We start from the raw sequence: 22,540 nt of genomic DNA, 5'->3' as shown, positions 1-22,540 counted from the left end.
AACAAGAACTAGTAAGAAAATAGAAGAAAACCCAGAGGGGTGTGTATATATATGCTTGTACATGTAAGTGTAGTGTGACCTTAGTGTAAGTAGAAGTAGAAAGACGTGCCTGAAACCTTGCATGTTTATGAGACAGAAAAATGGACACCAGCAATCCTACCATCATGTAAAACAATTACAGGCTTTTGTTTTACACTCACATGGCAGGACAGTAGTACCTCCCTGGGCAATTGCTGTCTACCAACCTACTACCTAGACTGCTTTAAATATCGTATATTAAGTTTGGGACGGGGAGCCAGGGCTACCTACACGTGACTTCCTACAAATAAGTACTACTCGCCTCTCGTCCTACATTAAAACTACAAATATTTTAAGGTAAGCAATGTATGTACTGTGTATGTATTTTATTTTTTGTATTTTTTATTGCCTAGTTCTATTACTAACTTAATGTAAGTTAGTGTAAACTTGTTGTCTGGCATTTATATGCATTTATAAGCGGAAAAGGTGGCGTTCTGCTGTCTGGCGATGTCTGCTTTCCGGCAGTGGCCTGGAACCTAACCTGACGTATAAGTGGGGCCCTACTATATGTATTTGGCAATTCTGTTGTCTTAGCATTGCAAGGGAGGGTGATGGGATGCAAACCAACCAGCTTACCACGCATGTCACTGTACCCGGATGCATGCTATATGATTTGAGATCAGTACACATTGTGCAGTTTTTCCTTCTTTTCATCACCCTATCTTGTCTCTTCATTTAAAAGACAATATTCAAAATAAAGTTGCTAGTAATGACAAATCAATTAATCAACAAACAAAGAGGGATAGTAGAGGGCAATGAGTAACTAGCTCCCTTAAGGTTTACTGTACAAATACAGTGGACCCCTGCATAACGATATTATTTCAATCCAGAAGTCTGTTTGGGTGCCGTTATAGACTGATTTTGTTCCCATAAGAAATATTGTGAATTAGATTAGTCCATTTCAGACCCCTAAAAATACACCTACAAAAGCATTTACAAAAATACGCTTACATAATTGGTCGAGTTGGGAGCTGATCGTTATGCGGGGGTCCACTGTAGTAGGAGTCTTAAGAAATAAGATAGATGAGCTAAGATTACTTGGAAGTGTAAGTAATATAGATATTAATGGTATAACAGAGACCTGGTTCAACCTGAAAGATAGAGAAATGCCTTCTGAATGCAACATACAGGGTTATAAACTATTCCACACTGATAGGGTCAACAGGAAGGGTGGTGGTGTGGCAATGTATGTCAGAGAAAATTTAAATTGTTGTCTTAGACATGATATAAGATTAGAAACATCGAACACAGAATCTGTTTGGCTACAGTTTCTCGAGGGATGTGACAAATTAATTTTGGGTGTGATTTATAGGCCCCCAAACCTTCATAGGGAGGGCAGTAAGCTGTTATGGGACGAAATTCATAAGGCATCCAGATATGAAAATGTGATAATGGGAGATTTTAACTTTAGACAAATTGATTGAACAATGACAGGAAATCTTGAGTCTAGTGACTTTCTTGATACGGTTCAGGATTGCTTTTTAGAACAGGTTGTGACAGAACCAACTAGAGGAAACAATCTGCTTGACTTGGTTCTTGCCAACAAAGATTCACTAATTAATAATCTTGAGGTTAATGATGAGCTTGGGGAAAGTGACCACAAATCACTTAGTTTCAATATATCGTGGAATTATCCAGATGACTGCAACCAAATCTCTGTCCCAGATTTTCGCTTGGCCGACTTCATGGGACTGAAAAATTACCTGGCTGGGCTAAATTGGGATGTCCTGACTATGGGTCAGGTAGGTGATCTTGGTTGCCAATATGACGTTTTTCAGAGCATAGTTCTAGCTGCCCAGACAACTTTTGTTCCGAGTAGGGAAATTAGATCTAACAAAAATGATCCCAAATGGATGAACAATAGATTAAAACATCTCATTGGTCAAAAGAGAGGCATATATAGGCGTATCAAAAGAAGGGATCGGCAGTTAAGAAATCAATATATTCAATTAAAGAGAGAAATAAAGAAAGGAATAAGAAAAGCAAAAAGGGATTATGAGGCTAAGGTCACAAGGGATTCAAAGACTAACCCAAAAGGGTTCTTTCAGGTATACAGAAGTAAGATTAGGGACAAGATTGGCCCACTTAAGAGTAACTCTGGTCAGATCACTGACAGTGATAAGGATGTGTAAAATTCTAAATACCTACTTCCTCTCAGTTTTCACCCAGGAAAATACTAGCGATATTCCTGAAATAATAGGTTATGTAGAACAGGATGATAATAAACTATGTACGATTGCAGTAACTAGTGACTTGGTCCTCAGACAAATAGAGAAACTAAAACCTAACAAATCCCCAGGTCCTGATGAACTGTTTGCAAGGGTGTTAAAGGAATGTAAAGAGGAACTTAGCATACCTTTGGCTAATCTTTTTAACATATCACTACAAACTGGCATAGTGCCTGATAAGTGGAAAATGGCAGATGTAATACCTATTTACAAGGCAGGTGACAGGTCCTTGGCTTCTAACTATAGACCAGTAAGCCTTACCTCCATAGTGGGAAAGTTTATGGAATCAATAATTGCCGAAGCAATTCGTAGCCATCTTGACAGGCACAGATTGATTAATGAATCTCAACACGGTTTTACAAAGGGGCGTTCCTGTCTTACGAATTTACTAACTTTTTTCACTAAGGTGTTTGAGGAGGTAGATCATGGTAATGAATATGATATTGTGTATATGGACTTCAGTAAGGCTTTCGATAGAGTTCCACACCAGAGGCTATTGAGGAAACTTAAGGCACACGGAATAGGAGAAATTTTTTCCTGGGTAGAGGCATGGCTGACAAATAGACAGCAGAATTTGCATAAATGGGGAGAAATCAGAATGGGGGCACATCACAAGCGGTGTTCCTCAGGGGTCAGTGTTGGGCCCGTTGTTGTTCACAATTTACATAAACGACATAGATGAGGGAATAAATAGCAGCATAAGCAAATTTGCTGATGACACCAAAATAGGCTGTACAATTCATTCTAATGAGGACACTAGAGCACTCCAGGATGATTTGAATAGACTGATGCAATGGCCGGAGAAGTGGCAGATGCAGTTTAATATAGACAAATGCAAAGTTCTAAATGTTGGACAGTTAAATAACCATGCCACATATAAACTAAATAATGTAGATCTTAATGCTACTGATTGCGAAAAGGATTTAGGAGTTCCGGTTAGCAGTAATCTAAAACCAAGACAACAGTGCATTAGTGTTCACAATAAGCTAACAGAATTCTTGGCTTCATATCTAGAAGTATAAATAATAGAAGTCCTCAGGTTGTTCTTCAACTCTCTATATCCTTGGCTAGGCCTCATTTAGACTATGCTGCTCAGTTCTGGTCACCGTATTGCAGAGTGGATGTAAATGCTCTGGAAAACGTGCAGAGGAGGATGGCAAGAGATGATACCATGTATCAGAAATCTTCCCTATGAGGATAGACTGAGGGCCCTGAATCTGCACTCTCTCAAAAGGCATAGAATTAGGAGGGATATGATCTAGGTGTATAAATGGAAAACAGGAATAAATAAAGGGGATGTAAATAGCGTGCTGAAAATTCCCAGCCAAGACAGGACTCGCAGCAATGGTTTCAAGTTGGAAAAATTCAGATTCAGGAAGGATATAGGAAAGCACTGGTTTGGTAATAGAGTTGTGGATGAGTGGAACAAACTCCCGAGTACAGTTATTCAGGCTAAAATGTTGTGTAGTTTTAAAAATAGGTTAGATAAATACATGAGTGGGTGTGGGTGGGTGTGAGTTGGACCTGACTAGCTTGTGCTGCTGGGTCTGGTGCAGTGCTCCATCCTTGAGTGGAGATGACCAGACTGGGTGGGTCATTGGTCTAATCAGGGGGGATGGACATGGACCTTCTCTGCATGGGTCAGTAGGCCTGTTGCAGTGTTCCTTCTTTCTTATGTTCTTATGATTATATACACATACATTTCCTCCTTTCCTTTTTACATTTAATTTTCTTTTGTTATAATTACTACTTGTTTTGAGTTTGTAGGTGGGTTGCAGCTCTTGTTCCTGTTTCTTAACTAAAGACAAATGTTTGAATTAGCTCTTGTCATACTTAGACTAATTATTATATGTTTATAGACTAACTTTAGTCTTAGTGGTAATATAACTTTTCTCACATCCACAGCGTAACCCTGAAATTTCTCACATGCTTAACAACCCAGAGATGCTGAGACAGACAATGGAATTAGCAAGAAATCCTGCCATGCTTCAAGAGCTGATGAGGTCCCATGATAGAGCCCTTTCTAACCTTGAATCAATTCCAGGTCAGTAGTCTTTGCTGTCCTTAATTAGTCTTAACAAATATTCTTTAAAGTTTATTAGTTTTAGAATGATAATGTACTGTCACTTTGCAAGCACAAGTACACCCCTGGTCTTAATTTATTCTTGCCCTTTTATGGCACTTCAAAAATTTCACATTTTTGTCTTAAAAAGTATAAAAAGTTACTGTGGACAAATAATAATGTGAATCATATGGAAAAGAAATATGTGGCTGCTGTTCACAAAACAAAAAAAAGAAAACTCATTCTTAAGTTGTTCTGATTTTACAATCTTTACTAAGCTTGCCAAATATGCAAGATGGCCAGTGCTCCTATAATAACTCATGGTAAACCAACTGGGTCTCCACCAGTGGAAGTCTGCCTCTAGGAGGAAGAGAAGTTACCTCATACATGTGTTAGCTTTTCCATTGATTGTCTTTTAGATATAATAGGTACTGTCTAGGGCCTATGAAACTTTCAGTTGGCTCAAAAATAGAAAAAGTATGGGCTAAATCAAATGATGATTAGCCTTGATGGAATTGCTGTAAGAAACTTTAGAGTATATGCACAGATGTATTAATGTTGAAATAAATTACTCAAATTATTGATATACAGACTTCCTAGTAAACTGTTGATGCTATGAAATACGTATGTTTTAAACCATATACATGCAGTTACCGTAGAGAAAACTATTTTTTTCTGAACATTAAAAAATATAATGGCAATAAAATGCCAATTCTAAATCGGTTTTTATTTCATGTATTAGACTAAAAAGTTTATTCTAAATCAATTTTTCTATATTTCTTGTACTATAGTGGTACCTCGAGTTACGAACTTAATTAGTTTCAGAAGGTTGTTTGAGTGCTGATACTGAACAAATTTGTTCCCATAAGGAATAATGTAAATTAGATTAGCCCATTTCAGACCCCCAAAAATACACTTACAAAAATTATATTTTTTTTTTATCACACTGGCCGATTCCCACCAAGGCAGGGTGGCCCGAAAAAGAAAAACTTTCACCATCATTCACTCCATCACTGTCTTGCCAGAAGGGTTCTTTACACTGCAGTTTTTAAACTGCGACATTAACACCCCTCCTTCAGAGTGCAGGCACTGTACTTCCCATCTCCAGGACTCGAGTCCGACCTGCCGGTTTCCCTGAACCCCTTCATAAATGTTACTTTACTCACACTCCAACGGCACGTCAAGTATTAAAAACCATTTGTCTCCATTCACTCCTATCAAACATGCTCACGCATGCCTGCTGGAAGTCCAAGCCCCTCGCACACAAAACCTCCTTTACCCCCTCCCTCCAACCTTTCCTAGGCCAACCCCTACCCCGCCTTCCTTCCACTACAGAGTGATACACTCTTGAAGTCACTCTGTTTTGCTCCATTTTCTCTACATGTCCGAACCACCTCAACAACCCTTCCTCAGCCCTCTGGACAACAGTTTTGGTAATCCCGCACCTCCTCCTAACTTCCAAACTACGAATTCTCTGCATTATATTCACACCACACATTGCCCTCAGACATGACATCTCCACTGCCTCCAGCCTTCTCCTCGCTGCAACATTCATCACCCATGCTTCACACCCATATAAGAGCGTTGGTAAAACTATACTCTCATACATTCCTCTCTTTGCTTCCAAGGACAAAGTTCTTTGTCTCCACAGACTCCTAAGTGCACCACTCACCCTTTTCCCCTCATCAATTCTATGATTCACCTCATCTTTCATAGATCCATCCGCTGACACGTCCACTCCCAAATATCTGAATACATTCACCTCCTCCATACTCTCTCCCTCCAATCTGATATCCAATCTTTCATCACCTAATCTTTTTGTTATCCTCATAACCTTACTCTTTCCTGTATTCACTTTTAATTTTCTTCTTTTGTACACCCTACCAAATTCATCCACCAATCTCTGCAACTTCTCTTCAGAATCTCCCAAGAGCACAGTGTCATCAGCAAAGAGCAACTGTGGCAACTCCCACTTTGTGTGATTCTTTATCTTTTAACTCCACGCCTCTTGCCAAGACCCTTGCATTTACTTCTCTTACATCCCCATCTATAAATATATTAAACAACCACGGTGACATCACATACACGTACATAATTGTTCGAGTTGGGAGCTGTTCGAAACTAGAGGTACCACTGTATCTGTCCCATGCCACTTGGTTTGCGTCAGTTTCTCCAATCAATTAATGCCATTGCTAAACCTTTTTTTTTCCATTCCCTTAACTTTGTATCTTACCATGTTTCTTCAGTTCTTTATTGCTTGCACAAGATTGATCAGCACAGATACTCTTTTCACATTCTGTTTTTCTCCTTGTTTGATAGGTCTTGTGTAATGAATATGTCCTTACTCTCTTCTTGTCTTTTCTTTGTGTTTGTTAATGGTTTGTACCTGTATATTTTGTATTTTCCTATGACCCTGTATCTTGTTTGCTCTTTACAGCTGAATCATCAAATCATGTTGTCATACAGATTTGTCTTGCTTCTTTTTTACATCTTAAGTTTTGTATTTCTTCAGCATAGATGAAAACACTAACCCTTTCATCCATGTAGTGGATAAAAGGGTTAGTTTATTAGTTTGTGATTATTTGCAATTCTCTTTTTGATCCTTTATGACCATGGCAGTCATTTTACTTCATGTGTTTGATCATTAAATGTGTGATTCTTAACCACATTTGCATAACTCTTTAATGTTGACTCTGTGACTCATTGTTCTTTGAATTAGTTTAAGTTTTTTTATTATTTACTTTGTTTTTGCAAGCACTTCCTTTTAGTCATTGGTATACAATATCTCTTGCTTTTCTTTTGAAGAACCACTAACATCGTTAATAATTTATGTAAACTAATTTAAATTTTTAGTTTACTACTAGATCTCAAAAATAACTTCCACTTATAACACTGAACTGATGAATACTAATTAAAAACTGGTAAAATGTTTCTTCTTTGTGTCACCTAGTCTAATGTTATATTTGTGCTCTTAAGCTTCAATTAAACCTTCCTCAATTTTCCTATTTAAAATGAATCACATTTTGTACAAGGAACCTTACAAACCAATATATTGGTGTTTTTTTTTTTTTTTTTTTTTTTTTTTTTTTTTTTTTTTGTTTTTTTTTTTTTTTTTTTTTTTTTTTTTTGGCCCTCTTGCACCAAGACATGGTGACCAAAAAAAAAAAAAAAAGGAAATGTGTGGATATTAGTCATACCAACCTATTTTAGTTGTACTACATACATGTGCCTCCTGATATACTAGGTTATAAAAGATGTTCATTTAAATTTTTATAATTTTTCAGTGAAAGGTTTTGGGAACTTAAAAGCACTCAAAACAGTGAAGTAGAACATTACATGTTTAATGCTATCACATGACGAATAATATAGTAAAGAATAGACATTGATTTGATGTGGTATGTAAATTTTAGTTTTAAAATTTAAATGAATCTTGGAATATATTTTTGTAAATTTTAGTTTTAAAATTTAAATGAATCTTGGAATATATTTTTTTGATCTGTTTATTGTAAAAAAAATTTTTTACAGGTGGATATAGTGCCCTTCAGAGAATGTATAGAGATATTCAGGAACCAATGTTGAATGCTGCACAGGAACAGTTTGGTCCAAATCCATTTGCTTCTCTTGTAGGAAACAACAGTGCCACAGGTAATTTTTGTTATTGAAAGTTTGCCAGTGTATGGTAAAATCCTGGTAATGAGTATTTGTTGAATATACTTTACATTCTTTGTATATTGTGAGAAAAAATTACCCTTTTATTTTACTGCAGAACATGTCAAAAGTAATGAATGATTGGTTTGTGCATGGCAAGTTGGCCATCTCCCACCGAGGTAGGGTGACCCAAAAAGAAAGAAAAAATCCCCAAAAAGAAAATACTTTCATCATCATTCAACACTTTCACCACACTCACACATTATCACTGCTTTTGCAGAGGTGCTCAGAATACAACAGTTTAGAAGTTTTTTTTTTTTTTTTCTTTTTTTCAACAAGTCGGCCGTCTCCCACCGAGGCAGGGTGACCCAAAAAAAAGAAAGAAAAAAGAAAGAAAACAGAAAATACTTTCATCATCATTCAACACTTTCACCACACTCACACATTATCACTGCTTTTGCAGAGGTGCTCAGAATACAACAGTTTAGAAGCATATACGTATAGAGATACACAACATATCCCTCCAAACTGCCAATATCCCAAACCCCTCCTTTAAAGTGCAGGCATTGTACTTCCCATTTCCAGGACTCAAGTCCGACTATATGAAAATAACCAGTTTCCCTGAATCCCTTCACTAAATATTACCCTGCTCACACTCCAACAGATCGTCAGGTCCCAAGTATCATTCGTCTCCATTCACTCCTATCTAACACGCTCATGCACGCTTGCTGGAAATCCAAGCCCCTCACCCACAAAACCTCCATTCGTCTCCGTTCCCCTCTTTGCTCAAGCCCTTGCTCGTCCAAGCCCCTCGCCCACAAAACACGACCCCCTCCCTCCAATCTTTTACCCCTCTTTCCTTCCCCTATAGATTTATATGCTCTCCATGTCATTCTACTTTGATTCATTCTCTCTAAATAACCAAACCACCTCGACAACCCCTCTTCAGCCCTCTGACAAATACTTTTATTAACTCCACACCTCCTAATTTCCACACTCCAAATTTTCTGCATAATATTTACACCACACATTGCCCTTAGACATGACATCTCCACTGCCTCCAACTGCCTCCTTGATGCAGCATTTACAACCAAAACTTCACACCCATATAAGAGTGTTGGTACTACTATACTTTCATACATTCCCTTCTTTGCCTCCATAGATAACATTTTTTTGTCTCCACACATACCTCAATGCACCATTCACCTTTTTTCCTTCGTCAATTCTATGATTAACCTCATCCTTCATAAATCCATCCGCTGACACATCAACTCCCAAATATCTGAAAACATTCACGTCTTCCATACTCCTCCTCCCCAATTTGATATCCAATTTTTCTTTATCTAAATCATTTGATACCCTCATCACCTTACTCTTTTCTATGTTCACTTTTAACTTTTTACCTTTACACACTCCCAAATTCGTCCACTAACCTTTGCAATTTTTCTTTAGAATCTCCCATAAGCACAGTATCATCAGCAAAAAGTAACTGTGTCACTTCCCATTTTGTATTTGATTCCCATAATTTAATCCCACCCCTCTCCCGAACAACCTAGTACAGTGGACCCCCGCATAACGATTACCTCCGAATGTGACCAATTATGTAAGTGTATTTATGTAAGTGCGTTTGTACGTGTATGTTTGGGGGTCTGAAATGGACTAATCTACTTCACAATATTTCTTATGGGAAGAAATTCGGTCAGTACTGGCACCTGAACATATTTCTGGAGTGAAGAAATATCGTTAACCGGGGGTCCACTGTATTTACTTCTTTTACAACCCCAACTATAAATATATTAAACAACCATGGTGACATTACACATCCCTGTCTAAGACCTACTTTTACCGGGAAGTAGTCTCCCTCTCTTCTATACACCCTAGCCTGAGCCTCACTATCCTCATAAAAACTCTTCACAGCATTTAGTAACTTACCACCTATTTCATATACTTACAACATCTGCCACATTGCTCCCATATCCACTCTATCATATGCCTTTTCTAAATCCATAAATGCAATAAAAACTTCCCTACCTTTATCTAAATACTGTTCACATATATGCTTCAATGTAAACACATGATATACACATCCCCTACCCATTCTAAAACCTCCTTGCTCATCCACAATTCTACATTCTGTCTTACCTCTAATTCTTTCAGTAATAACCCTACCGTACACTTTTCCTGGTATACTTGGTAAACTTATTCCTCTATAATTTTTACAATCTCTTTTGTCCCCCTTCCCTTTATATAAAGGGACTATACATACTCTCTGCCAATCCCTAGGTACCTTCCCCTCTTTCATACATTTCTTTCTTCCTTTCAACACACCGGCCGTATCCCACCGAGGCAGGGTGGCCATTTATTAAACAAAAATACCAACCACTCCAACACTATATACCCCCTTGCTTTTAACATTTCTGTCATGATCCAGTCGTTTCCAGCTGCTTTACCCCCTTCCATTCTACGTAATGCTTCACGCACTTCTCCCACACTCACATCCTGCTCTTCTTCACTCCTAAAAGATGGTATACCTCCCTGGCCAGTGCATGAAATTACCGCCTCCCTTTCTCGTCGACATTTAAAAGTTCCTCAAAATATTCTCGCCATCTACCCAATACAGGTCCGCCATCACAAATCCGGCAATCAGTTATTCGGTTCCTTCAGTTATTCGGCACTAATTTTGGCTAGCATAATTTCAAATTTCCAGGTTCGCCACACCAATCTGCTGGTACTGTTTGGTGGTGCTACTTGCTGCATAAGTCATTCCAATTTCTTTTTCTCCATTTATTGTTTTAATCTGCTTACTTTTAGCCCTAGCCATAGTTCCAATGAATAAAAGAAATGCTTCTCATTATGTAAAGCACCTACATAGTACATTGTCCATTGGCTTTGAAGCCACTGTCGGTTGTCATGAACTCAGTCTCATGAAGCAGGAGAATATGCTTTATTGTTACACTAATATCAACACTTCAGCTTATTTGCCTATCACAATTGATCTAATATGACATAAGAAACAATATAAATAACATAAAACATGTTAAATACTCCAGAATGAATAATATTTGGCATAACACCGAGCAGTTCGACGGAGGTATGAAGAGGATATGGTATACAAATACCATTCTCCTATCAGAGTCTTGGGGGCTTATATTAGAGAAAACGAAGTGTAACACAGGGCTAACTGTGATATACACTCATACTCCACCATAAACCTGAAACAAAAAAGTTATTTTCTCTCTATAGATTATCACACACAGCATCATATGTGTAGAGAACCTAGGATAACCCAAAAAACGTCAATGTGGCTTATTTTTAGTACCTGGCTTGGGTTAGCCATGTATGATTTTTGGTAAATATTCGATTCCCAGCCAGGGTAGAAACATTAGGCGTGTTTCTTTACACCTGTTGTCTATGTTTACCCATCAGTAAATGGGTACCTGGGTGTTAGCCGACTAGTGTGGGTGTTATCCTGGGACACTGACCTAATTTTCTTGAAATATTCTGCATAACAAGCAGCTTTCTATACAGTAGTATGTCACTGATGTCAGCTAGGCCTGTATACCTTATACATGTATGTGTAGTAAATAAAGATATTATTATTATTATTCTTTCTTTCTTTCAACACACCGGCCGTATCCCACCGAGGCGGGGTGGCTCAAAAGGAAAAACGAAAGTTTCTCCTTTTACATTTAGTAATATATACAGGAGAAGAGGTTACTAGCTCCTTGCTCCCGGCATTTTAGTCGCCTCTTACAACACGCATGGCTTACGGAGGAAGAATTCTGTTCCACTTCCCCATGGAGGTAAGAGGAAATAAACAAGAACAAGAACTAGAAAGAAAATAGAAGAAAACCCAAAGGGGTGTGTATATATATGCTTGTACATGTATGTGTAGTGTGACCTAAGTGTAAGTAGAAGTAGCAAGACATACCTGAAATCTTGCATGTGTATGAGACAGATAAAAAAAAAGACACCAGCAATCTTACCATCGTGTAAAACAATTACAGGCTTCAGTTTTACACTCACTTGGCAGGACGGTAGTACCTCCCTGGGCAGTTGCTGTCTACCAACCTACTACCTTATTATTATTATTATTATTATTATTATTATTATTATTATATTATTTTCTCAGTTGTTTGTTGGGTTATCTTATTCAAACTTGGGCAATGTATGATGGAAAGATACGTACACCAAAAATGAAAGAAATCAGACCATAAATAGCAGAGTTCACTTCTCAGCCATTAGCGGCCGCTTAGCGGTATATTTTTGTATGGTTGTTATGGTTATATTCTCATTTTTACGGTCTCATTGGATAGAATGAAAGATATATTACAGAAATAGATATGATTTTGATTGCTTTCATGATGAAAAGTACCTTGAAATTGCACTCACAGTAGCAAAAATGTTCTATTCTTTAGCGAAGCTCAAGAGTAAACAAATGATGTCACCGTCCAATACCTGTCCGCCTGCCAGGCCAATACTTAGTCAAGAATGGCTTGACATTATTTATACAATTATTACGGTTTCTTGTACTCAGTTGACAGACTAGAAGTAAATAAGTTTATTCAGGTATACACAAATACAGTTACATAGATTATCATACATAGCAGTGTATGTATAGAGAACCTAGGATAACCCAGAAAAGTCAGACAAAGTGACTTATTTCCAGTACCTGGCTTGGGTTTGCCATATATGATTTTTGGTAAATATTTTTTTTTCTCGGTTGTTTGTTGGGCTATCTCATTGAAACTTGGGCGATGTATGATGGAAAGATGCTTCTTAACGTACAACAAAAATAAAAAGACGGACGATAAATAAGGGAGTTCACTTCTTAGTCATTAGCCGCCTCATTGCAGTATATTTTTGTATGGTTTTTATGGTTACATTCTCATTTTTTTGGACTCGTTTGATAGAATGGAAGATATATTACAGAAATAGACATGATTTTGATTGCTTTCATGACGAAAAGTACCTTGAAATTGAGCTCAAAGTAGCAGAAATGTTCGATTTTTGCTGATGTTCAATGAACTGTATAAGTCAAGTTGGTTAATTTTATTAAGTGTATTCTAACCTAACCACTCTGTAATTCGGCAAACTCAGTAATCCGGCACACTACAGGTCCCAATGATGCCGGATTTGTGATGGAGGACCTGTATCTCCATCTCCCCATCTACTAACTCCCCTACTCTGTTTTTAACTGACAATTCAGTTGTGTATAATAAATGCAATAGTCTAGTAAATAATATTGCAATACACTACTGTTGATTGCTCTTCAGACTTTGGGAAAAATATATATACAGTGGACCCTCGACTAACGCTATTAATCCGTTCCTGAGAGCTCATCGTTAGTCAGAATAATCATTAGTCAAGTTAATTTTCCCCATAAGAAATAATGGAAATCAAATTACTCCGTGCAAGACACCCAAAAGTATTGAAAAAAAAAATTTAACACATGAAATATTAATTTTAATACACACAAACTGAAGAAGACATGCACAGTTACATGACACTTACCTTTATTGAAGATCTGGTGATGATTGATGGGATGGGAAGAGGGGAGTGTGTTGATGGTCTTAGTGTTTAGAAGGGGAATCCCCTTCCATTAGGACTTGAAGTGGCAAGTCCTTTTTCGGGGTTACTTGCCTTCTTCTTTTAATGCCACTAGGACCAGCTTGAGAGTCACTGGACCTCTGTCGCACAACATATCTGCCCATAGAGGCCTGTACCTCCCATTCCTTTATGACATTCCTAAAGTGTTACACAACATTGTCAGTGTCACCATTAAACACTTGTTCAGGTTTCAGTCCTTCACTGTCTATGTACTCCTTGAATTCCTGCACATATTTTTCAGCTGCTTTTTGGTCCAAACTGGCAGCCTCACCATGCCTTATCACACTATGTATGCCACTACGATTCTTAAATCTCTCAAACCAACCTTTGCTGGCCTTAAATTCACTCACATCACCACTAGTTGCTGGCATTTTTCTAATTAAATCGTCATGCAACTTCCTAGCCTTTTCACATATGATCGCTTGAGAGATGCTATCTCCTGCTATCTGTTTTTCGTTTATCCATACCAATAACAGTCTCTCAACATCTTCTATCACTTGCGATCTCAGTTTCAAAAACATAGTTGCACCTTTGGCAAGAACAGCTTCCTTGATTGCCGTTTTCATTGCTAAGTATGAAAGTGGAGTGCATATCTCCGAGCTGGCCAGGCTGTACACAAAACCCCAATCAACCATCGCTACTTTTTTTTTTTTTTTTTTCCAACAAGTCGGTCGTCTCCCACCGAGGCAGGGTGACCCAAAAAAGAAAGAAAATCCCCAAAAAGAAAATACTTTCATCATCATTCAACACTTTCACCACACTCACACATTATCACTGCTTTTGCAGAGGTGCCCAGAATATGCTTCTAAACTGTTGTATTGTGGGCACCTCTGCAAAAGCAGTGATAATGTGTGAGTGTGGTGAAAGTGTTGAATGACGATGAAAGTATTTTCTTTTTGGGGATTTTCTTTCTTTTTTGGGTCACCCTGCCTTGGTGGGAGACGACCGACTTGTTGGAAAAAAAAAAAAAAAAGTAGCGATGGTTGATTGGGGTTTTGTGTACAGCCTGGCCAGCTCGGAGACATGCACTCCACTTTCATACTTAGCAATTATCTCTTTCTTCATATCCATAGTAATTCTCACCCTTTTTGCTGTAGGGTTGGCACTAGAAGCTTTCTTGGGGCCCATGGTGACTTATTTTGCAGGTGCAATCACTAAAATGGCTGTGATAATATGAAATGTTCCGATTGTATGCTTGGAAGCGACCGCGGTGGCTGGCTGGCTTGTAAACACTGGCCAGAAGTGGACGCGTCTCAGACGGAACGAATAGTGTTGGTCGAGTTTTTTAGCGCTAATCGAGGCAAAATTTTTGCGATAAAATGTATCGCTAGTCAGATTTATCGTTAATCGATGCCATCGCTGGTCGAGGGTCCACTGTATGATGAAAATTTACCCGAAGAGTTGGTAGAAATTATTTTGGAGGTGCTCTATGGTGTTAGTAAATATGCAGTTTAATAGAACAAGACCCTGACACATCTAAAGGCATTGCATCCTAGATAAGAACATTGCAGTAAGCCTACTGGCCCATTTTGTGCATGTCCTGCTCTACCACACATTCATAGCTATTGCTAAGCCATAGTTTTCATAAAGAACTTAAGAATAGGCTAGCACTGCAGTAGGCCTGTTGGTCCATGCTAGGCAGGTCCTCAAATCCAACCCTTTTTGTTCTTATAATTTATCTACCCTGTATTTTAAGGTACCCAAACTGTTAACTTTGATGACTGCTTGGCAGTTTGTTCCACTGATTAACATTTCTTTGTCAGCAAGGGCTAGCAGCCAGAATTTAAGGGAAGATAAGGTTGGTTTGTTTTACTATTGTAGGTATAGATCTATTATTATAAACCTCACAATATCCAAGTGGACCTAGTTGAGCTTCATAAACCAATTGCACATATTTCAAAATCAATAAGCACCAGGAACTGCAATGTTAAGTATCAAAAACTATTGTATTTACAGAATTAAGAAATTTAAGGTATTGACTTTTTTTTCAAGGCATCATGAATGTAACTACAGTATTTTCATAAATTTTTTTATCCAAATATTGCTATGAGATTAACCATAGAATTGATAAAGGGAAAAAAGGCGAGTGGCTTGTTGAGGTATCCATGGACACAAAAAAAGTTACCCATGGAGGCAGTGAAGGTAATGTATAAGAGTATAGTTGTACCAACACTCTTATATGGGTGTGAAGCATGGGTTGTAAATGCTGCAGTGAGGAGGTGACTGGAGGCAATGGAGATGTCGTGTCTAAGGGCAATGCGTGGTGTAAGTATTATGCAGAGAATTTATTGTGTCGAAATTAGGAGGAAGTGTGGAGTTACTATAGGTATTAGTCAGAGGGGGTTGTTGAGGTGATTTGGTCATTTAGAGAGAATGTAACAAAGTAGAAGGATTTGGAGAGTGTGTAAATCTGTAGGGAAAGGAAGGCGGGGTAGGGGGGGCCTCAAAAATGTTGGAGGGAGTAGGTAATAGGTTTTGTGGGCAAGGGGCTTGGACTTCCAGCAAGCATGGGTTAGCATGTTAGATAAGAGTGAGTGAAGACAAATGGTTTTTGGACCCTGACAAGCTGTTGGAGTGTGAGCAGGGTGATACTTTGTGAAGGGATTCAGGGAAACCGGTTAGCCAGACTTGAGTCCTGGAAATGGGAAGTACAATGCCTACACTTTAAAGAAGGGTTTGGGATATTTACAGTTTGGAGGGACATCTAAACTGTTGTAGCTGAGCACCTCTGCAACTGTTGTAGCTGAGCACCTCTGCAAAGACATTGATTATGTATGAGTGATGGTGAAAGTGTTGAATGATGATGAAAGTTTTTTCTTTCTTGGGTTTTTCTTTCTTTTTGGCTCACCCTCTCTCGGTGGGAAACGGCTGACATGTTAAAAAGAAGAAAAAATGCTTTTTCACATGGTGCAGGCTTTCAGGAATATAACATGTGCGATATGAGATTCTTCTCTATGTAGTAAGCAATATAAAAGTGCCTGAAAGTTTAGCAATAAATGATAAAAATAAGGCAAAAGAAAAACTGTAGTTACTGTATAACAGTGACATAAAATGCACATTTGTAATTGGAACATGCAGCATAATTTTTTTTTTACTTGTGGGTCACAGTGTAAGGACAGTATTGAAAGAATTTCTAGTGTTTTTAGATTTGTATATATTTACAAAATAGTTACATATTTCTCGCCATTTAGATGCTGCACAAGCTGGCCGAGAGAATAGTGACCCTCTGCCAAACCCCTGGGCACCGCGTGGCTCAACACCTGGTGCTTCTGCAACGTCCACATCTTCCTCCAGCACAAGCACTCCAAACACGACCTCGGCTCCAAATACTACCTCCGCTTCATCCACTACTACTACCCCTGGCTTGGGTGGACTTGGGTTGTCAGGAATGTTACAGAGTCCAGGAATGCAGTCACTTATGCAACAAATGATGGAAAACCCACAGCTTATGTCCTCCATGATTAATGCTCCATATACTCAGGCCATGTTTCAGGTTGGTATAAAAAAAATTTGCATGCAGCAGGCTTCAGAGTACACTGTTTCTTGTCTATTTTCCTTTTTCTATGTATAAAACAGAGAATTGTTTAGTATGTGATCATTATTGGTGCAGAATAATAGTTTTAACTTTATTTCAGAACCTAGCAGCCAGCCCAGAATTAGCTCAACAGATTATTGGTTCAAATCCCTTATTTGCTGGTAATCAGGTTCTTCAGGAGCAAATGCGAACTATGCTACCTACTTTCCTTAATCAATTGCAAAATCCTGAGGTTCAGAACTTTATGACCAATCCGCAAGTAAGTAGAACATGAATTACTGCATACCAGTAAAAGGTTTTGGTGTTTTTAAAAGAAAATTATGATCATATTATAGCTTTTTAGATTCTTTACCTAACTTTGACTATCTGCACTTTAAAGGTGGGGTTTGGGATATTGGCTGTTTGGAGTAACATCTAAACTGTCATACCAGGGCACCTCTGCATAGACAGTGATTATGTGTAAATGATAGTGAAAGCATTTCTTTTTTGGGTCACCCTGCTTCGGTGGAAGATGGCCAGCATGTTAAAACAAAAAAAAATCAATATATTGTATTTACAGGCAACTAATGTGCAGTGTTAATTGCCACCTCAGAGAGTCCCACTGATATGCCAATTTTGATAGTTCATTGGTAGGTAAGACCTTTTACAATTAAAACTGATTGACTTATGCAAATTCTGACTTCATTAATATGCAAGACCTGCTTTTATACTTCTTTCCCCAAATTTCAGCACCCCTCTGCATAGTAGTGCTATAGGTCCTTTATGGGTTTAGATTTTTATTAATAGAATCATTAATGTTAACAATAACTGAGTTTTTTATGATTTCAGATAATTTAGGTAAGATTAAGCTTAATCACATTAATATTAGCAAGAATAATATGTTAGACTAATTAAAATAAACAAAAATTTTACAGTGTTGCATCACAATAATGTATCTTACCAGTCTAAAAATGCAAGAAATATAAATATAGAAAGAAATATAGTAGGTTGGTAGACAGCAACCACCCAGGGAGGTACTACCGTCCTGCCAAGTGAATGTAAAACAAAAGCCTGTAATTGTTTTACATGATGGTAGGATTGCTGGTGTTTTTTTGTCTGTCATAAATATGCAAGATTACAGGTATGTCTTGCTACTTCTACTTCCACTTAGGTCACACTACACATACATGTACACGTTTATTTATACACACTCATCTGAGTTTTCTTTGATTTTATCTTAATAGTTCTTGGTCTTATTACTTTTCCTTTTATATCCATGGGGAAGTGGAATAAGAATCTTTCCTCCTTAAGCCATGCGTGTTGTAAAAGTCGACTAAAATGCTGGGAACAATGGGCTAGTAACCCCTTTTCCTGTAAAGATTACTAAAAAGAATAAGAAAATTGTCAAAGTGGGAAGTCGGAATGTGCGTGGATGTTGTGCAAATGATAAGAAAGAGATGATTGTGGATGTTATGAATGAGAAGCTGGATGTCCTGGCTTTAAGTGAAACAAAACTGAAGGGGGTGGGAGAGTTTCATTGGAGAGGAATAAATGGGATTAGGTCAGGGGTTTCAAATAGAGTTAGATCTAAAGAAGGAGTAGCAATAATGTTGAAGGATAAGATATGGCAGGAAAAGAGGGACTATAAATGTATTAATTCAAGGATTATGTGGAGTAAAATAAAGGTTGGATGTGAAAAGTGGGTTATAGTAAATGTATATGCACCTGGAGAAGAGAAAAGTGTAGAGGAGAGAGAGAGATTTTGGGAAATATTGAGTGAATGCATGGGGAGTTTTGAACCAAGTGTGAGAGTACTTGTGGTTGGGGATTTCAATGCTAAAGTGGGTAAAATGTTGTGGAGGGAGTAGTAGGTAAATTTGGAGTGCCAGGGGTAAATGTAAATGGGGAGCCTTTAATTGAGCTATGTGTAGAAAGAGATTTGGTAATAAGTAATACATATTTTATGAAAAAGAGGATAAATAAATATACAAGGTATGATGTAGCACGTAATGAAAGTTGTTTGTTAGATTATGTATTTTTGGATAAAAGGTTAATGGGTAGGCTCCAGGATGTACATGTTTATAGAGGGGCAACTGATATATCAGATCATTATTTAGTTGTAGCTACAGTTAGAGTAAGAGGTAGATGGGACAAGAGGAAGGTGGGAACAACAAGTAGGAGGGAAGTGAAAGTGTATAAACTAAGGGAGGAGGAAGTTCGGGTGAGATAAAAGCGACTATTGACAGAAAGGTGGGCTAGTGCAAAGATGAGTAGTGGGGGGTTGAAGAGGGTTGGAGGAGTTTTAAAAATGCAGTATTAGAATGTGGGGCAGAAGTTTGTGGTTATAGGAGGGTGGGGGCAGGAGGAAAGAGGAGTGATTGGTGGAATGATGAAGTAAAGGGTGTGATAAAAGAGAAAAAGTTAGCTTATGAGAGGTTTTTACAAAGAAGAGGTGTTATAAGAAGAGCAGAGTATATGGAGAGTAAAAGAAAGGTGAAGAGAGTGGTGAGAGAGTGCAAAAGGAGAGCAGATGATAGAGTGGGAGAAGCACTGTCAAGAAATTTTAATGAAAATAAGAAAAAAATTTGGAGTGAGTTAAACAAGTTAAGAAAGCCTAGGGAACGTATGGATTTGTCAGTTAAAAACAGAGTAGGGGAGTTAGTAGATGGGGAGAGGGAGGTATTAGGTAGATGGCGAGAATATTTTGAGGAACTTTTAAATGTTGAGGAAGAAAGGGAGGCGATAATTTCATGCACTGGCCAGGGAGGTATACCATCTTTTAGGAGTGAAGAAGAGCAGAATGTAAGTGTGGGGGAGGTGCGTGAGGCATTACGTAGAATGAAAGGGGGTAAAGCAGCTGGAACTGATGGGATCATGACAGAAATGTTAAAAGCAGGGGGGATATAGTGTTAGAGTGGTTGGTACTTTTGTTTAATAAATGTATGAAAGAGGGGAAGGTACCTAGGGATTGGCAGAGAGCATGTATAGTCCCTTTATATAAAGGGAAGGGGGACAAAAGAGATTGTAAAAATTATAGAGGAATAAGTTTACCAAGTATACCGGGAAAAGTGTACGGTAGGGTTATTATTGAAAGAATTAGAGGTAAGACAGAATGTAGGATTGCGGATGAGCAAGGAGGTTTCAGAGTGGGTAGGGGATGTGTAGATCAAGTGTTTACAGTGAAGCATACATGTGAACAGTATTTAGATAAAGGTAGGGAAGTTTTTATTGCATTTATGGATTTAGAAAAGGCATATGATAGTGGATAGGGGAGCAGTGTGGCAGATGCTGCAAGTATATGGAATAAGTGGTAAGTTACTAAATGCTGTAAAGAGTTTTTATGAGGATAGTGAGGCTCAGGTTAGGGTGTGTAGAAGAGAGGGAGACTACTTCCCGGTAAAAGTAGGTCTTAGACAGGGATGTGTAATGTCACCATGGTTGTTTAATATATTTATAGATGGGGTTGTAAAAGAAGTAAATGCTAGGGTGTTCGGGAGAGGGGTGGGATTAAATTATGGGGAATCAAATACAAAATGGGAATTGACAGTTACTTTTTGCTGATGATACTGTGCTTATGGGAGATTCTAAAGAAAAATTGCAAAGGTTAGTGGATGAGTTTGGGAGTGTGTGTAAAGGTAGAAAGTTGAAAGTGAACATAGAAAAGAGTAAGGTGATAAGGGTATCAAATAATTTAGATAAAGAAAAATTGGATATCAGATTGGGGAGGAGGAGTATGGAAGAAGTGAACGTTTTCAGATACTTGGGAGTTGACGTGTCGGCGGATGGATTTATGAAGGATGAGGTTAATCATAGAATTGATGAAAGAAAAAAGGTGAGTGGTGCGTTGAGGTATATGTGGAGTCAAAAAACGTTATCTATGGAGGCAAAGAAGGGAATGTATGAAAGTATAGTAGTACCAACACTCTTATATGGGTGCGAAGCTTGGGTTGTGAATGCAGCAGCGAGGAGGCGGTTGGAGGCAGTGGAGATGTCCTGTCTAAGGGCAATATGTGGTGTAAATATTATGCAGAAAATTCGGAGTGTGGAAATTAGGAGAAGGTGTGGAGTTAATAAAAGTATTAGTCAGAGGACTGAAGAGGGGTTGTTGAGGTGGTTTGGCCATTTAGAGAGAATGGATCAAAGTAGAATGACATGGAGAGAATTTAAATCTGTAGAAGGAAGGAAGGCAGGGTAGTGGTCGTCCTCGAAAATGTTGGAAGGAAGGGGTAAGGGAGGTTTTGTGGGCGAAGGGCTTGGACTTCCAGCAGGCATGCATGAGCGTGTTCGATAGGAGTGAATGGAGACGAATGGTATTTGGGACTTGATGATCTAATGGAGTGTGAGCAGGGTAATATTTATTGAAGGGATTCGGGGAAACCGGTTATTTTTATATAGCCGGACTTGAGTCCTGGAAATGGGAAGTGCAGTGCCTGCACTCTAAAGGAGGGGTTTTGGGATATTAGCAGTTTGGAGGGATATGTTGTGTATCTTTATACGTACAGTGGACCCCCGGTTAACGATATTTTTTCACTCCAGAAGTATGTTCAGGTGCCAGTACTGACCGAATTTGTTCCCATAAGGAATATTGTGAAGTAGATTAGTCCATTTCAGACCCCCAAACATACACGTACAAATGCACTTACATAAATACACTTACATAATTGGTCGCATTCGGAGGTGATCGTTATGCGGGGGTCCACTGTATATGCTTCTAAACTGTTGTGTTCTGAGCACCTCTGCAAAAACAGTGATTATGTGTGAGTGAGGTGAAAGTGTTGAATGATGATGAAAGTATTTTCTTTTTGGGGATTTTGTTTCTTTTTGGGTCACCCTGCCTCGGTGGGAGACGACCGACTTGTTGAAAAAAAAATTTAACTGCTTGAGTTTATACTTTCTTATGCCTGATGCAAAGTTTACCTATATACAGTGGACCCCCGCGAATTCACGGCTCCAAATTCGCGGATTTTTCCTAATTAATAACTTCATGGAAATCCCACAAATTCACGGATTTTTTTTTTTTCATGGTAATATATAATTTTTTATGTGTTTTAGCGCTAAATATTGGGAAAAATATAATTTAATAATTTTGTAACATAAATATTAACGTAAATTCAGCAAAATTTATCTTCATTACCTTCATCGTACTGCACAGCTAATTCATCATCATCATTATCTTCAATCGGTATCATTCATTATTGGTCAGTACCTGTACATTTAACTTTACTTTTACTAACTTAAATTATTACTGTATACTATTTATCGTACGTATACCAAAGAAAGGGGGGGGCGCATGAATTACAGTATACCAAAGGAAACGGGCTTGCGTGAGTTACAGTACATGTGGGGGACACATAGGTATTTTACATTCTAGCACTGCGGGAGACATAGCAGTACAGTACT

At 38.2% G+C, this 22,540-nt stretch overlaps 1 protein-coding gene across 1 annotated transcript in view; it reads left to right on the top strand.

Annotated features, from left to right (window-relative positions):
• Nucleotides 1-22,540, top strand: part of Ubqn (ubiquilin) — a 76,893-nt gene that overhangs the window by 31,132 nt on the left and 23,221 nt on the right. Inside the window, exons 4-7 of the mRNA XM_070092128.1 lie at nucleotides 4,212-4,350; nucleotides 7,894-8,013; nucleotides 16,818-17,119; nucleotides 17,262-17,420. Of these exons, the coding sequence (XP_069948229.1) occupies nucleotides 4,212-4,350; nucleotides 7,894-8,013; nucleotides 16,818-17,119; nucleotides 17,262-17,420 (720 nt within the window). The remainder of the gene's footprint in view (nucleotides 1-4,211; nucleotides 4,351-7,893; nucleotides 8,014-16,817; nucleotides 17,120-17,261; nucleotides 17,421-22,540) is intronic.

This window comes from Cherax quadricarinatus, chromosome 38 (genome assembly GCF_038502225.1).
Source record: "Cherax quadricarinatus isolate ZL_2023a chromosome 38, ASM3850222v1, whole genome shotgun sequence".
Lineage (NCBI taxonomy): Eukaryota > Metazoa > Arthropoda > Malacostraca > Decapoda > Parastacidae > Cherax > Cherax quadricarinatus.
The sequence above is the reverse complement of the archived record's forward strand: the minus strand, read 5'-3'. Positions and strand labels throughout refer to the sequence as shown.